The 13,299-nt window shown below is 41.5% G+C and overlaps 1 protein-coding gene across 1 annotated transcript; it reads right to left on the reverse strand.

The window, feature by feature from the left end:
* Positions 1-2,629: 2,629 nt before the first annotated feature.
* Positions 2,630-12,518, reverse strand: MRPL35 (mitochondrial ribosomal protein L35). Its single transcript, XM_036076192.2, has 4 exons — positions 12,353-12,518; positions 6,934-7,123; positions 5,683-5,827; positions 2,630-2,972 (listed from the first exon to the last, which is right to left on the reverse strand). Exons 1-4 carry the CDS (start codon positions 12,504-12,506, stop codon positions 2,784-2,786), a joined length of 678 nt encoding a protein of 225 aa, XP_035932085.2. The 5' UTR covers positions 12,507-12,518; the 3' UTR covers positions 2,630-2,783.
* Positions 12,519-13,299: the final 781 nt, after the last annotated feature.

Genomic DNA, 13,299 nt, shown 5'->3' on the forward strand with positions numbered 1-13,299 from the left:
GATGATAAGCCCTGCTACCCATAAAACAAAAATTATATATATGAAAATTCCCTTTCTCCAAAATCATGTGCCCTTCCATTTCAGTCCACGTCTGGATGCTGAGGCCTGGTTGCCAGTCCTTGTCTCTACCTCTCCTACCTCTGGCCTACAGGAAAAACCAAGGTGCTGAGGCCCCTATAACAGAGATCTTTGTTGTCCAGAGTTTGGAGACAGTGGGAAAGTGGCCTCCTCCTCAACTTCTTCAGGTACCAGTTCCATCCTGCTACCAGAGGTGAGTGGCAGAGGCAGGAACCAGGCCGCTAAGAAATGACGTGAGGGCGCTGGGTGGCGCAGTCGGTTAAGCGTCCGACTCTTGGTTTTGGCTCAGGTCATGATCTCAGGGTTGTGAGATCCAGCCCTGAGTTGGGCTCTGCATCAGCAGTCTGCTTGTCCCTCTCCCTCTGCATATCCCACTTGTGCATGCGCTCTCTCAACTAAATAAATGAATAAATATTTTTTTAAAAAATGATGTGGAAACTCTGAGAGTGGTTGGCTTCTGCCACCTCAGAAGTTACGAGGAAATGAAAATCAATCAAAACAGGATGCCACTGCATGCTTCAGTCTTACCTCATCTCAAATCCAATGTCTGTTCTTTATTAATTGGTCGCAGAAACAGACATACAAGTGGCCTTCTAGTTTTAGAACCCTCTACTGTCACCCCTTTTCCTTTTAAGGAACATGCACTGGTTTCAAGAAATTCCTCTAATAATCCCAGCCTGACTTATCACAGAATTTCAATTTGGTTATCTTTAACCTTATTCTATTAACAATAGAGAAACTTCATCTTATCATCATCGGCTACTATATTAAAGGATTTGAAGTAGTAATTGAGGCATAATTCTATTTAATACAGACGGTCCCTGACTTATGATGATTTGACTTAGGTTCTTTGACTTTACAGTGGTGTGAAAGTGACATACATTTGGTAGAAACCGTACTTTAAATTATATTTTGATCTTTTCCTGGGCTAGTGATACACGGTAGGGCACTCTCTTGCGCTGCTGGGTGGTGGCAACAAGCTGAGACTCCCAGTCAGCCACGTAATCACAAGGGTAAACAACGGACAGACTTAACAACTGTTCTGCACAGACACACCCTGTTTTTCACTTTCGGTATAGTACTCAGTAAACAGGAGATAGTCAACACTTTATTATAAAATAGGCTTTGTGTTAGATGATTTTGCCCAACTGTAGGCCAAAGTAAGTGTTCTGAGCACATTTAACGTAGGTTAGGCTAAGCCATGATGTTCAGTAGCTTAGGTGTATTAAATGCATTTTCAACTTAGGTTTATTGGGATGTAACCCCATCGTAAGTTGGTTAAGATCTGTAATGGTTTTTCAACTAAAGTGCTCTGTTGTTTGAAAATGCTTCCCAGACGACTCTGATGCGATAGCTGAGAACCACTGCCCTAGACTTTAACCACACAGTGAACAGAATTTTCCTCAATGCCTCTCATCCAATGCTCTTCAAGTGAACAATGCTTAGCTCTTGCATCATTTCCAAAATGATTGTTTTCCTTTAGTTTCTACAATGTGTCTTTGGAAAATGTTTATCCTCCAATTAAAAATATGAACTCTCAGGTGAGTAAACTAACTTTTAGGAAATACAGTGCCTTGGGGCGCCTGGGTGGTACAGTTGGTTAAGCATCCGACTCTTGATTTAGGCTCAGGTCATGAGCTCAGGGTTGAGATCGAGCCTCGCATCAGGTTCTGTGCTCAGTATGGAGTCTGCTTGTCCCTCTTCCTCTACTCCTCCCCCCTGCTTGCATGCTCTCTCTCAAATAAATAAAATCTTAAAAAAAAAAAAAAGAAAAAGAAAATACAGTGCCTTTCAACTCTTGGGTAAAAAGTGTCTGCACCTCTAAAGCCTCTTCTGTTTCATGAATGGGCATACTGAAAGGCTGTTTCATTTACTTGTCTCTCTATAAAAATCCTGTTCCAATACACTAAGAACTCTTATGAACACAATAAACCTAGAATACTAGACGGGTGTTGCCACCCCATGCTCCCCTCTAAGTGAAACTGCTCACATAACTCTTTTTTGCTCCATGTGAACCTGCTTATTAACACAACCAAGTGAGCCAGGGTGGGCTTCTGACACAGGTCAGTAACTCCTGATGAGACCTGGTCTTTAGTAAAAGAGACAAGCTGGCCCAGTTGGTCTCCTGGCACTTAGAGCCTGGAGAAGGGCTGAGAGTTAGGATGCAGAAAACAACCTGAGAGGCACGACTCAGAGAAATTGAGTCACATACATGGCAGACCCCAAACCTAAAAATCTGGCATCTTCTGCTGCTGAGGCCCTCGGATGTGCCTTGGACTCAGGAACGCGGTATCATTTCTGTTCTTCCTGAGGCCCAGGGGTTAGATGTGGGGGGGGTGGGGGTGGCGAGATGGTTCCTGAGTTCCCAGGCATACATACTTAAAATAATGTCACACTGCTGGAGCTCAGTCTTCTTATGCCTGCCCTAACTTGACATTCCTTGCAACTAAATAAGCCTCACTGGAACTAGTTAAGACATTACCATTTATTAAAAATAATCAACAATTTTAAACTCCTATTTCCCTGAACAAATTTGAAAATGTTTAATCCATTGTGTTAAAACTTTAATAAGTTTAATGTTGGAACTGTGTGTTTCCAGACCAACTGGCACAATTTACATCAAGTTTTGTACTTATTCCATTTTGCAATGACATCATATACACGAAGATACATCTTCAATAGCTAGAAGTCATAAAATTTCTGATCTATACTTTCAGGTTTGTCCGATCATGGTACTTCTGATAAGGATCGTCAGCATACCAGTTTCGCCTCTTCCAGAAAGATGTTGTCATTTTATCTAAGAGCTTACTCTGGGTTTTATTGCAGAACACAAATTCCCTCAAGCGCCTTTTTCTTGCAGCCGTCTTTTTCCATAATTTTTTCTTATAACCAGCCTGTTAGATGATATTATAAAGACATTCAAAACATGATGTTATATAGGAAACAACAGATATCTTCACCATTCATGGTTTATAGGCTCAATGGGAACAAAGATGAGACTGACTGGGGCTGGTATGTTTTTCAGAAAGATGTGATTCTCAGTGAGGGGTAGGTACAGAGAGCATGTGCAGTTTGAAAAAGACATATTAATAATTTAATACTTGGATAAAAGATAATTTAAATTAAAACCACAGAAAATAAAGCCAAATGACTCTTGGTGGCAGGCAAAGTACAGAGTAATGATATATAATTATAATCACCAACTTTATATGCATTACCTTATTATCTCTTCAACAATCTTCAACAACATACTATTATCCTCATTTTACAGATTAAAGAGAAACAACCATTGATTAGAAAGTTAACGGCAGCAGACCAAGGTCACAGAACTAGTAAGAGTTCTTAACCACTACTCCACTATTTTTCCCAATGTGGAGGATGATGAAGGGCATTCCTGGCTAGTTGATGACGTTTATGTTCATTTAAGGGGACTAAGTATTACAAAGGCTGACAAAACCCAGTTCTCGAGTATATTACTTCATTTCTTCCTTTCACACTAAGGACCAATTTCTGCAGTAAGTACTTTTCTAAGGAATAACAAATACAATAAAACCACTATTGGGAGTGATGAAGGAATGGTGAACTCATATGTTTAACCCAGAACTGCCATATACACCATCCAAGCATTATTCATTTTGAAGAATTAATTTTTGAATTAGAAAGAAAAAAAGAATTAATTTCTGAAGAAAAATTAGATTGAATATAAAATCTACAATCATAGTCTGGTTAGACTACAAGAGACCTTAGGTGCCATCCAGGTTAATACGTGGCGAAAACCACACACAAAGTTACAGGGGAGAAGAGACTAGAACTCAAGCTATTGCTAAGAGCCCTGTGTCCTAGGGCACTACACTAACTGAACAAAACCACAGCCTTGGGCTGAGAAGGCACCTTGGGTTTCTGACATGTCTTGGTGTCATCACTCTGACCAGCAACTTCTACAGTACAGTTATACTCAGAAATAAGGAAACGTTATTTAAGAGTTATGGTTTTAAAATGCCAGGAATTAGATTTTTTCTACTCCTTGCTTATAATTTAAATTGAAAGATTCAAACCCAAATCCCCATATCTGTGTAATAATTTTGTAGTTTGCAAGCCAACCTGGGTTCTTGTGGATCTCTGACTTACAGCTAATTTGCTGTCTTGCCTATTACCACTAGTATCCTCTGAACATTATTCTATGAAAAGCAACCACTGTGAAAATGCTTGAAGCTTTTTAGACACTCTCTAGGTTCAGAAATGGGAGGGAATAAAACTGCTGCAGAAAGTATTTTCAGTTCTTATACATTAATATAAATTAACCCACCCAGCTTTTTTGTTTTCCCTCTTAATATTACATTTTGATGAAGCAGGACATTCCGTATATAGAATATTTTGGGGGGTCCTGAGTGGGGACTAGGCATGATTGGAGAATTTGATCAGATCCTTTATAACATGCAGGTTTCAGGGCCCAATAAAAGGGATGTAGAAAGGAAGGCAAAAAACCCCACCCAGCTTATTTTATCTAGGGCCAGATGACGACCTGGAAATAATCAGTATGACAATGGGGAAGAAATTTTCCAATGGTCCAAAATTCACAAAATTCAGAACTATTAACTGAATAACTCAGTTCAGCTACTTATGGATTACATGAGCTTCTACTTACTAGTGTAGCAAATGAAGTACCACAGTATTGTTCCGAAGGAGGAATGAGCTGAGAGTTCCAGTCAACCTTTTTACCTTAAATTTAGGATTGTTTATAAGATAGGAAATAATCCTTTCAACCTTTCAACTAGTGAAAGTCTTACCAATTAAGTATTTTATTTTTATGGAGAAACATATTTTGATCTTTAAAGAATCGTTTAACTTCCAAATAGTAGAAGGGAATTAGAATTTGAATAGTTATCAAAACTCAAAGGTGGTTTTGCAAAACTCTAGTCTTCAGCTGCTTTCTAATTATCAGCTACTCTGTTTCCAAGAATAAAGACGTGAGTGAAAAAGCCCACACACATGCTGAATGACGTGCTGTGGGAGAGGACAGAGCAGTAATAATTTGTCAGAGGCCCTCTCAGAGGCTGTGGTCCCAGGCCAGAGTAAGTGTTAGGGTTCTGTCTGATACGGACCCCAATCGTACACACTTACAGAGAAAGACATAGAGTTAAAAAAGTATATGTGGGGTTAATATTCTGTCATAAAGACTAAGCCACCTAAAGAATCCAATCCAAAGCAGGCGGAAGAGCCCTTCAGCCCCTGATCTGAGCCATGCCATGAAGTCCCTGCTGAAGGCGACTGCTGCCGTAACACTCTAGACTTAAAGAGGGCCTCCACACAGGCTATTACACATGGGCGGTGTCACAGGGCTTCTGGTGATCATTAGATATGCCAGACATGTAGAAGACCTGAGATGAACTCATCCTACAGTGAGGAGTTTTGCCATTGTGACTGATACTTTGTTTTATGAATTCATTTACCTTAAGAGATGCCTGCCAAGCTGGTACTTAAGCACAGTACTGTAAAAGCTACTGGTAAACGGGAGGAAGATACATCAATGAAGAGGCTCACTGAATTCTTCATTTTCATATGCTCCCACTCCTTTTTCAATCAAATAACAGTGTGAAGACTCACCTTCCTCCTCAGCCACAGGCCAGAATGAAGTCGAAGAAACCTATAGACAACAGCTTTCACGGTCTTTCTTTTCCCTTTCCGTGAACTGAAGTACGTTACAGTTCTGACTGGTAGCTTCAGGACATTTGGAAGCAAGGGGGCCGCTCTAAAATATATTAAAAAAATTTTAACTCAGCAATAAGACTCATTAGAGGATAAAATCCATTTTTGTACTTAGAAATTTTGGACTTAGAAATGAGTGAAGGAGTTCTACTGGAATAGAGCTAACTTTATTTTTATTTTTATTTTTTTTAAAGATTTTATTTATTTATTTGACAGAGAGAGAGAGAGGCACAGTGACAGAGGGAACAAAAGCAGGGGGAGTGGGAGAGGGAGAAGCAGGCTTCCCGCCGAGCAGGGAGCCTGATGCGGGGCTTGATCCCAGGACGCTGAGATCATGACTTGAGCCGAAGGCAGATGCTTAACGACTGAGCCACTCAGTTGCCCCTAGAGCCAACTTTAATATACATTGTTACTTTAAATGATCCATGACACTAAGCATAAATAAGAATAGCCACTATTGGGCGCCTGGGTGGCTCAGTCATTAAGCGTCTGCCTTTGGCTCAGGTCACGATCCCAGGGTCCTGGGATCGAGTCCCACATCGGGCTCCCTGCTCGGCAGGAAGCCTGCTTCTCCCTCTCCCACTACCCCTGCTTGTGTTCCTGTTCTCGCCGTGTTCCTGTCAAATAAATAAATAAAATCTTAAAAAAAAAAAAAAAATAGCCACTATCACCAACCTGTAAGCCTTCCATCAACTACCCCCTCAATCCCTATGAGAGAATTTATCCTATATATTTTAATCACCTGATTTCTTACCTGCCCGCTAGATTATCAAGTCTTTGAGGACTTCAGTTTATCTTTGTATCCCTTCTGCCAAGAACTGGGCACCCAGGAGTCCTTAACTAAATATATGTTGACTAAATGAACACCAGCCTTGCATGCTGAGCATCTTGTTCACCCTCTGCTTTGGCTGACAGCTTCCATCCAGGAAACCACATCTAGAACATCAGAAGTGTGCTCTGTTTGGTAGTCCCTGCTGCTGGCATGTAGGCATACGGGGATATCAATCATATTCTCCCACTCTAGCAGGCAAAGTCTACATGATAAACTGCAGGTAGGCAAAGAGTACCATCTGCTTCTAAGATGTCTTTGCAGGCAGGAATATTTTACAATTTTTGTCTAAGCATCCCGTTTACTGAAATATACTCTACCTGTTGAGGATTGCTGTAGTATGCCCACATGTCAGGTTTCTGACACATGTGCTAAGTCCGGGAGCAGAGGAAACAATTGGTGTCTGAAGAGAACTAAAATGTCGGGTGGACAGTGCAGAGCTGAGACAGGCATTCTTGACACAGTTTCGATAGGCTGAAGACACCAAAATGTTCAGGGGCTGTAAGACTCCTATAAAGAGAGAGAAGCATACTTGTTTAATACAATACTCTAAAATATGCATCCAGATATTTAAAATCAATGTATCAAAACAAGGTGAGCATCAGACTCACCTGTGGAGCTTTTTACCAACTTTACTGAGGTATAACTTACATACCACAAAATTACCTGTATGTGTAATTCAATGCTTTTCAATAAATTTACAAAGTTGTGCAACCATCACCACAATCCACTCTGATATGTCCTAGTTCTGTGTTCAACAGTAGGGAACAAAAATGTTTGTAACATTAAGTCCAGATCTTATCCTCTGATGAGCCAGGCCTCCCTAGCATGTAGTGCAATGGCAAGGCAGAGACAAGAAAGCTTGGCCATTCCCTGGAGAGGCAAGAGAGTGGCAAGAGGAGTCCAAAAGAAAACAAAAGAGGTACGTGAGCTCTCCTCTAGGAAATGAACAGGCCACAGGAGGAGGAGGTTGAGAGTCCAGGTAGGATGAACAACATTCACAAAGGCAAGGGGGGCTGAAACAAATACGTGCCCGAAGTGGGGACTGGACCTTCCAGAGGCTGAGCACTGCTTGCCTGACAATATGGAGATGCCTGGGCACAGCTCAGAAGGCACCTCGTGGGGTTGGGGGTGGGGAGGGTCTAGATGCATCGACCCAATGCAGTCCTCTTTACCTATTCTTCACATTATTGCCAACGTAAGAGTCCAGGGCTACAAAGCAGAGTCACTCACAGGGCACTGACTTGACTCAGATTCTGAGTCTAGGGTGGGACTCAAGAATGTGCACACTGAAAAAGTGCCACAGGATGATGGAAATGCCCCCAAACTGGATTGTGGTGATGGTTGCATGACCCATTAAATTACTAAAAATCATCAAATTGTACACATAAAGCAGGTAATTTTATGGTATGTAAATTATACCTCAATAGTTGCTTTAAAAAAAAAAAAAGTTCCACAAATGAGACTGCAGTTCAGCCAGGGCTTAGAACCACTGCCTTACTCTCCGTTGCACTGATTTCACGTAACAAATGAGGGGCAGTGTAGTGTGGGACTGGAGTGTTGGTGTTTGAGTTAGACTGCGTTCATCTTCTAGCTCTACTACTCACTAGCTGTGTGACCATGGGCAAGTTACTTAACCCTTCTATGCCCCAGTTTCCCCAAATTTAAATAAGGTTAGTCATGGGGAGGTGACAAGAATTAAATGAGAGAAAACATGAAAAGTGCTAGGAAGAGCACTTGGCACAGAGAAATCATTTAATGAATGCTAATAGCAGATAGTAAAGAGCAGAGAAATGCTTAGCAAAAATGCTATAATGTTAACAGATGGCAGGAGAAAGATTGAATACTTAAAAGCCATATTTTGCTTTTCTGTTCTCCATTGAAAATAACAATTTTCAAACTAAAAAGGGTAGTATAAACATTAATGAGTGAGCTGAAATCCAAGATTCAGGAGACTGTTGAGAGCCCCTCTGGGAACTTGGAAGTGAAATTCTCTACTGCAAGGCATTCAAGTTTCCAGGTATAAATAACTTATATTTCAAAGAACTGTAAATATTCGCAGACGTGAGTACAAACTAAGGTAATCTTTGAGAGATTAAGTGAATTGAAGAGGAGGACTGTAAACAAGAAAATGTCCCAATTTTCACAAGGTCATCAGAATTTGGTGTCTTGGGGTGCCTGGGTGGCTCAGTTGGTTGAGCGTCTGCCTTTGGCTCAGGTCATGATCCCAGGGTCCTGGGATGGAGCCCTGGGCGGACTCCCTGCTAAGCAGGAAGCCTGCTTCTCCCTCTCCCGCTCCCCTGCTCGTGCTCTTTGTCAAATAGATAAATAAAATCTTCATTAAAAAAAAAGAGGGGGCACCTGGGTGGCTCAGTCGTTAAGCGTCTGCCTCCAGCTCAGGTCATGATCCCAGGGTCCTGGGATCGAGCCCCGCATCAGGCTCCCTGCTCAGCGGGAAGCCTGCTTCTCCCTCTCCTACTCCTCCTGCTTGTGTTCCCTCTCTCGCGGTCTGTAAATAAATAAAATCTTGAAAAAAAAAAAAAAGAACTTGGTGTCTTGGTTAAAACAAAACAAACAAAAACTCTCAGAAATACTGAGAAACCTTCCCTGAAGGAAGTGAGCAGCTAAGAGTCTAGAACATATAAATGGGTAAACTACAGACTCATTTGTAGGGAAAAAAAAAGTTAGAATGGATAAATAAACAGGAAGTGCACACACACAAAAATCTACATTGTCAACTGGGAGTGAACTGTTCCTTAAAAAGAACTTCATTTTTTGATGTAGTCACTAGCCTGGGAAATCATGGGAATGTCTAGACAGTGAAGCCTGATTTTAGGAAGGCATGTGACAAGGTTTCTTTATATTCTGAAGAAATAAATGTGGGCAGGATAATAGTACAATTACGTAAATTCCAAGCTGACTAGAAACTATCCCCAAATTAGTTGATTGCTGTTCTGATCAAAGTCTTTTCCTGGCTCCTTAATTGATTATATTTTCCTCAATTTTTATGAAGGCCCTGAAGCTGCATAAAGCATGTTTGTCAAATCTGCATAAAAGCAAAGTCCAAAGACTATCTGGACTCAAAGTGATCTTGGTAGAATGGATCAAAATTAACAAGACAAAATCCAGGATAAATACGCTGAGGTTAGAAAAAATGAAGGAAAGGTAAATCTTGCTTGATAGCAGTTCCTGGGAAAATGACTTGGGGGGCCTTATCCACCATACCCTCAGCTGGACCAACCCGTGATTTAGTTTGTAAAAACTGAACTCAGAATGTGTTGACAAAAGGGTAGCACACAAATCAAGGGCAGTAATTAACTGTTCCTTCAGTCTTCTGCCCTGTTTGGGCATTTTAATACATACTGGCATTCTCTAAACTCATTCTTATATGGAGAACGCAGATATTTTAACAAAGAAAGTGACACAAAACCAGAGTTTTGAAGGAATAAGAAGAGGCAGAGGGAAAAGGGAGTGTACAGGTGAAGAGTGAAAAAAATGGTATAGTAGGTTTGGGGAATTACAAATAGCTCCGTGTGGCAGGAATCAAAACAATGGGGAGTGCGGAGAGAAGCGAGTATGACTGTCTAAAGTAGTGGTCTTCAGGCGCCTGGGTGGCTCAGTTGGTTAAGCGACTGCCTTCGGCTCAGGTCATGATCCTGGAGTCCCGGGATCGAGTCCCACATCAGGCTCCCTGCTCAGCAGGGAGTCTGCTTCTCCCTCTGACCCTCCTCCCTCTCATGCTCTCTGTCTCTCATTGTCTCTCTCGCAAATAAATAAAATCTTAAAAATAAATAAATAAATAAAGTAGTGGTCTTCAAACTTTTTTGATCCCATACCCTCTAAAAGTATTCTGAAAAATTTTGTATGAGGCTCAATTCCACGACCCTGAGATCATGACCTGAGCTAAAATCAAGAATCGGCTGCTTAACCGACTGAGCCACCCATGCACCCCTATTTTTTTATTTTTGTTTTTTTAAAGATTTATTTATTTGACAGAGAGGGCACAAGCAGGGGGAGCGGGAGAGAGAGAAGCAGGCTTCCCGCTGAGCAGGGAGCCCAATGTGGGGCTCGATCCCAGGACTCTGGGATCATGACCTGAGCCGAAGGCAGACACTTAAGCAACTGAGCCACCCAGGCGCCCCGCACCCCTATTTTTTTTAAAACACTTATTTATCTTAGGGAGAAGGAAAGAATCTCAAGCAGACTCCCCACTGAGTGTGGAGCCCCACTCAGGGCTCAATTCCATGACCCTGAGACCATGACCTGAGCTGAATTCGAGTCTGACGCTTAGCGGACTGAGCCACCCAGGTGCCCGTGGGGTGACTTTAAAAAAGCACACCACTTTCACAGTATCAGGCAATGCTGAATATATACATATTCTGATTCAGCAATTTCACGGCCAGTTTTATAAGTATACACACAAGCACGTCGTAGAGAAACTCTTGCACTCATGTGCCAGGACACAAAGAAAATCAGCTTTGGACCTAATCGCCCCAAACTGAAAACAATCAAATGCCCACCAATCCCAAAATGGAGAATTGTGGGGTGGTCGAATAAGAGACTATTACACAGGAACAAGAAAGCACTACAGCTACACCCAAAATGAACGAATTTCACAAAGTAAAAGGCATGAGAGTACATACTGTGTGATTCCATTCACGTAAAGTACAAAAACAGGCAAAATTAAACAATATATTACTTAGAGATGCCTATATAAATGTTAAAACTATTACAGAAAAAAAGACAAGGTAACAATGAAATGAGGCTACTGTTTATATTTAGCAGAAAGAGAGAATTCTGATTAGGAGAAGCGCAGCGAGATAGAGAAGAGGTTCCTAGCAGTGTTGTGTGTCCTGCCTTCGGTGTTACAGGGGCGTTTGCTTTAGAGTTATTTGTTAAGCCATTCATGTATGTTACATACATTTTTCTTTTTAAGTTATTTTCACGATTAAAAAATACCCCCACATAAACATGCTCTTCTGTAACAGCTGGGAAATTTACATTGTAGCTTTTTTCTTCATTCCTATTCTTCCTCCACAGAATTTTATCCTAATTTATTTTGTGTATAAGTAATTTACTAATAATTTTACCCTATTTCAATAATATTTTTGCAAAAGTCCTTAGAGCGAAGGCAACTTAATTTAATTGCCCTCACTCCTGTCATCTCTCAGTCGAGAAATCGTTACGACTGCCCCCGTACCGGGGACTGAGTGAGCAAAAAACCCGCCACATTCCCGCACATTGTGTGAATCTCACACGTACAAGCTCGCTGGGTGCCAGGCACTACGCAGGGCGCTTGACAGGCACGAGCTCATTTAGTCCTCAGGTAGCGGTGTCATCCCCGTTTTAGAGCTGTAGAATCTGAGGTTCAGAGAAATTACTTTTTCAAGGCTAAAGGTCATGAGTGGCGAGTTCTAGCCTCTAAATGAGAAGGTTAGCAGGGACTTTTCTCTTCTCCTTCGCCCCCCTCCGCCCCGGTCCTGGTCTGTTTTCTAGCTAAGGCGGAATGGCCGGGAGCCGGTAAGGAAGCGGACACCGGGGGACACCCAGGTCCGCCAGGGTCCAAGAGTGTCCGGAATCTCCGATGCGACCGGCCGAACACAGGCAGTCCCGGAGAAAATTCGGGACAATCCTCTGGCCTTTTTTTCCCCGTTAACCTCCACGCTAAACGCCTACTCCATCCTGCACCAGTCCCGCCTTCTGTGAGGGGATAAATCGAGCGCCTCGCTTTCCACTGACCTGGTGCTGCCCTCACGGCACGAGCAAAAGCAGCGACCGCCATCTTGCCACCCCGCCCTACGGCAGCCGCATTGGGTCTAAAAGCTCCAGGGCAAAAGGGAATTAAGAAAAAGAAATTTGGGTGGAGTCGAAGAAGGAGAAAAAAAAAATGCATAAAGGAACGGTCAAGGCAACCTTTACTGAATGTCTTCTATATGCCAGGTTAGTCTTCACCGCTGCAAAACAAGTGCCTATGAAGACTGTCTGGCATATAGTAGGCTCTTAAATTTTTAATGAGCATTTGATTGACAAATCTATTTAAAGTACACAATTTGAAACACAGTTTCTTTTTGCTCATTTTATTAAATTTGAGGAAATAACTTATTTTCCTTCCAGAGCTGGTAGCTGATACGCTAAGTGATTGGGAAATAGCAATGTTATTAAATTTTTTAAAAAATAGAATGACAGCCATAATTAAATGAATGTAAATATCCTAAGGCTATCACACACATATTTTTTTCTAATCATTAACACTGACTGTCATTTGGTAGAATAGCATCTCAATCCTTCCTAAACAATTCTATGTTCCTTATTTTATTCTTGATGATTAGTGATCATACATTTTTTCTAATGTTCATTCAAACAGGAAACAACAAATCTCTCACCCATCCTTGTTGGCTAAGATATTCCATGCATATACAATAAATGACACCATATACTGGTTGAAATGGGACACCATACACTGCTTGAAATGGGTAAGGATCAAGACTGGTCTCGAGCAGTTCACATTTAATAAGGAAACAAGCATAGAACATAAATACAAGGCAGATAAATAATTCATAGGAGTAGTTCAAAGTTAAGGAGAAACGGCTTTCTGACTGAGATGATCAGGAAGGATGCAGTAGAATATAATAAGAATCTTAAAGAATGGGGAGGATTTTAACAAGGGCAAGGTCATTCTTGGCAGT

Source organism: Halichoerus grypus, chromosome 10 (genome assembly GCF_964656455.1).
Source record: "Halichoerus grypus chromosome 10, mHalGry1.hap1.1, whole genome shotgun sequence".
NCBI lineage: Eukaryota > Metazoa > Chordata > Mammalia > Carnivora > Phocidae > Halichoerus > Halichoerus grypus.

What these genes read in the sequence shown, in the direction of transcription:
- MRPL35 (XM_036076192.2), bottom strand. Translation starts at nt 12,506, where the DNA reads ATGCATTTTTTTTTTCTCCTTCTTCGACTCCACCCAAATTTCTTTTTC. An exon ending in TGCCGTGAGGGCAGCACCAG is followed by an intron (nt 7,124 to 12,352) that starts GTCAGTGGAAAG and finishes CTCTCTTTATAG; the next exon opens with GAGTCTTACAGCCCCTGAAC. An exon ending in ACTACAGCAATCCTCAACAG is followed by an intron (nt 5,828 to 6,933) that starts GTAGAGTATATT and finishes AATATATTTTAG; the next exon opens with AGCGGCCCCCTTGCTTCCAA.